Source organism: Microtus ochrogaster, unplaced genomic scaffold (genome assembly GCF_000317375.1).
Source record: "Microtus ochrogaster isolate Prairie Vole_2 unplaced genomic scaffold, MicOch1.0 UNK12, whole genome shotgun sequence".
NCBI classification, from domain to species: domain Eukaryota; kingdom Metazoa; phylum Chordata; class Mammalia; order Rodentia; family Cricetidae; genus Microtus; species Microtus ochrogaster.
This window is the reverse complement of record NW_004949110.1, coordinates 6,130,533-6,133,815: the sequence shown is the minus strand read 5'-3', so window position 1 is coordinate 6,133,815 and position 3,283 is coordinate 6,130,533. Positions and strand designations below refer to the sequence as shown.

General features: G+C 41.5%; 1 protein-coding gene across 1 annotated transcript in view; it reads right to left on the bottom strand.

Annotated features, from left to right (window-relative positions):
- Gk5 (glycerol kinase 5) overlaps positions 1-3,283 on the bottom strand; it is a 67,693-nt gene that overhangs the window by 6,418 nt on the left and 57,992 nt on the right. The window contains exon 13 of the mRNA XM_005366666.2: positions 385-488. Coding sequence (XP_005366723.1) covers positions 385-488 — 104 coding nt within the window. The remainder of the gene's footprint in view (positions 1-384; positions 489-3,283) is intronic.

The following is a 3,283-nucleotide window of genomic DNA, read 5'->3' as shown; positions in this document are numbered from 1 at the left end:
CTCTGTGGCTTTGGAGCCTGTCCTGGAACTAGCTCTGTAGACCAGGCTGGTCTCGAACTCACAGAGATCTGCCTGCCTCTGCCTCCCGAGTGCTGCACTAACTGTTCTTGCAGAGGACCTGGTTCAGCTCTCAGCACCCACATGGCAGCTCACATCTGTCTGTAACTCGAATTCCAGGAGACCCAGCACATCTTCTGGCCTCTGAGGACTTCTGCACGCATGCAGCACGTATCATACATATATTCAAGCACTCACATACACACACAAAATAAAGAAACACGTATTTAAAAAGAATCTTTTTGGGGGAAAAATTTCCGTTTGGCAGCCAATCTCCAGGAAATGACGAAGCACAGAGGTGGCAGAGGGAGTTCCGGCACGCTTTACCTGAAAGCTATTGACTCCAGTATGGCTCGGACAAGATGGTATTTACTGGTGGAATGCTTCAAACCCATAAAAGAGGCACAAGCACAGGGATCATTCAATGGGGCCTGAAGAAGAGAGAAAAGAACACATTTATGTTCTAAATTTCATCTACAGGCTCGACATGTATCACAAAACACAGCCATGCTAGAAGAATACATTTAAATAATTTAAAATGAATTACAATCCCAAGAGCTAATTAAGCAAGATTATTTATTTATTTATTTATTTATTTATTTATTTATTTATTTATTTGAGACAGGGTCTCACCATGTAGCCCCAACTGGCCTGGAACTCATTATGTACACGAGGCTGTCCTCAAACTCACCCAAATCCACCTGCTTCTGCCTCCTAAAAGCTGAGATTAAAGGTATATGCCAACGTATTTGGCTGTTGTCTTTTGATAGAGTTCTTACATAGGCATATTTAGCCTTGAACTCACTCTGTAGGCATAGCCAGCCTTGAACCCCCGATCCTGCTCCCATCTCACAAGTCTGAGAGTACAGGCTTAAGATCCAGGTTTTCAGATTGGTTTTTAAACTTTCATGTACAGCCTATGTTCTGGTGGATATATGCCACATGTGTGTAGGTACTTGTAAGTGCCAGAAGGGGGCACTGGATCCCCTGGAATGAACTAGGAAGCAAATGCTAGCTAGGCCTCTGGAAGTGCAGCAAGCTGAATCCCTCCCTCACCCCTGTTAAACTGTATGCTCTGTATTATTTAGAGGTACGTGGCATGCTGAGAAGTTATAGAGATGCTGTCACTATAAAACTCCGAGAATGGCTTTCCCTCAACCCTACAAGCATGCACCACCATGTCCTGTTCTATAATACTGGAGATCAAGTCAGGACTTAATGCATCCTAGACAAGTGCTTTATTAATAGAGTTACATTCTACTTCCCCAGACCTGAAAAATATTTACAGGAGCTGCTTTTTTAAAGGAGTATATTTTTATATGTTTTGTTTTTGAGACAGGCTTTCTCTGTATAGCCTTGGCTGTCCTGGAACTCGCTCTGTAGACCAGGCTGGCCTCAAACACCCAGAGATCCACTGCCTCTGCCTCCTGAGTACTGGGATTAAAGGCGTGCGCCACCACTGCCTGGTTAATTTTATTCCTGATTCTACACCTGAAAACTTTCCTACATCCTTGTGACAGCATTCTAAGTCAGAGGCAAGCACAACTCTGTTAATTAGCTATAAAGTTAAGTATTTCAAAGTCAGGCCTTTTACTAAGATCACTTTTTTTTTTCTCTGTAGCTTTGGAGCCTGTCCTGGAACTAGCTCTTGTAGACCAGGCTGGCCTTGAACTCAGGCCCTGACTCTGCCTCCTGAGTGCTGGATTAAAGGTGTGTGCCACCACTGCCCAGCCTGAGGTCACTTTTGATCAAGCAAAAGAACCAACTATCTACCATAAAAGCTGAAAAGTAAGATTAATTTTTGGAAAAAAGCTAATGAAACCCAAAGAGACATTTCAGAATAAATACATAGCTATATGTGTGTACCATAATGTCATTTTTCTTTTCTTTTCTTTTTTTGTTTTGTTTTGTTTTTGAGACAAGGTCTCTCTATGAAGTCCTAGCCAGCCTTGAGTTTACAGAATCTTCCTGCCTCCACCTCCACAGTGCTAGTGCTGGGATTAAAGTCATGTATTACCAGGGCCAGTGACTTTTTCTCATTCTCCACAGTACGTTCTCTTAAGTAAAGAATACCCATTTGCTGATACACACTGTAGGTGAAGCTTTAGCCTTTAAGCTGTATAGGTTAATAAGCATCCATGTTTGTCAAACTCATAGTCATGTTAGTTAGGTTTTCTGGGTGTGAAAAGATATATTCCACAAAGATAGGTAATGTCCATATACTTCAAACGCTACAGAATATAGCATTTAAAGTGTTTTAATAACTTATAATTCTGTTGACGTGAGAAATGACTTCTCCTGGCAGCACTGATCTACTCCCGAGAGGATAATGGGCACTGAAGACACTCCACATGGAGTTTGTTTTCTTCTCGGTAAAACTGGCCTATTGGGGAAAAATTGTCCTTGCCTTGACTACTGACAGTAAGCACACTGTCCAATCCGGACAAACAGGACACAAGAAAAAGCGACTGCTGAACCTTGCTGAGACAAGGTAGGACAGTCCTTCAAATCTTCCTGCTTCTGAAAGCAGTCTGTCAAATATTCTAGGCCTATAGCCCAAGCTGGATGCCCCAATGTTACAAAAAAAAAACCCCCAAAAAAACAAAAAACAAAACCTTGGGAGACTGTTCAGGTAGCCAGCTGTTTCTGTCATTTCTTGTATTTTTTCAAAGTCACTTGCTTGCACTTCCTACTTACTCAGGTAATATTAATTCCTTCTCAGGTCTTTGATGAAGATGAAGACTAGATCGTTATAACTATAGCTTTTCTTAGTTATGATAAAAAGATAAATTAGACATATAAAACTTTAGACTCGCCAAGACAGGATAATTATTTTCTTTAAATTTGTCAAATACAAATAAACTAAATATTGTAACTGTTATTCTTACTTAATAACTGTTTTATTTTATGCAGTGTTACTATGTTAAAATTAAAATCTTCCTTTCTAATTGATTAGAAAGAAAGGAGCTGGGCGGTGGTGGCCCATGCCTTTAATCCCAGCACTTGGGAGCAAAGGCAGGCAGATCTCTGTGAGTTTGAGGCCAGCCTGGTGTACAAGAGCTAGTTCCAGGACAGACACCAATAACTGCAGAAAAACCCTGTCTCGAAAATCCAAAAAGAAAGAAAGGGCTGGAGAGGTGGCTCAGAGGTTAAGAGCATTGCCTGCTCTTCCAAAGGTCCTGAGTTCAATTCCCAGCAACCACATGGTGGCTCACAACCATCTGTA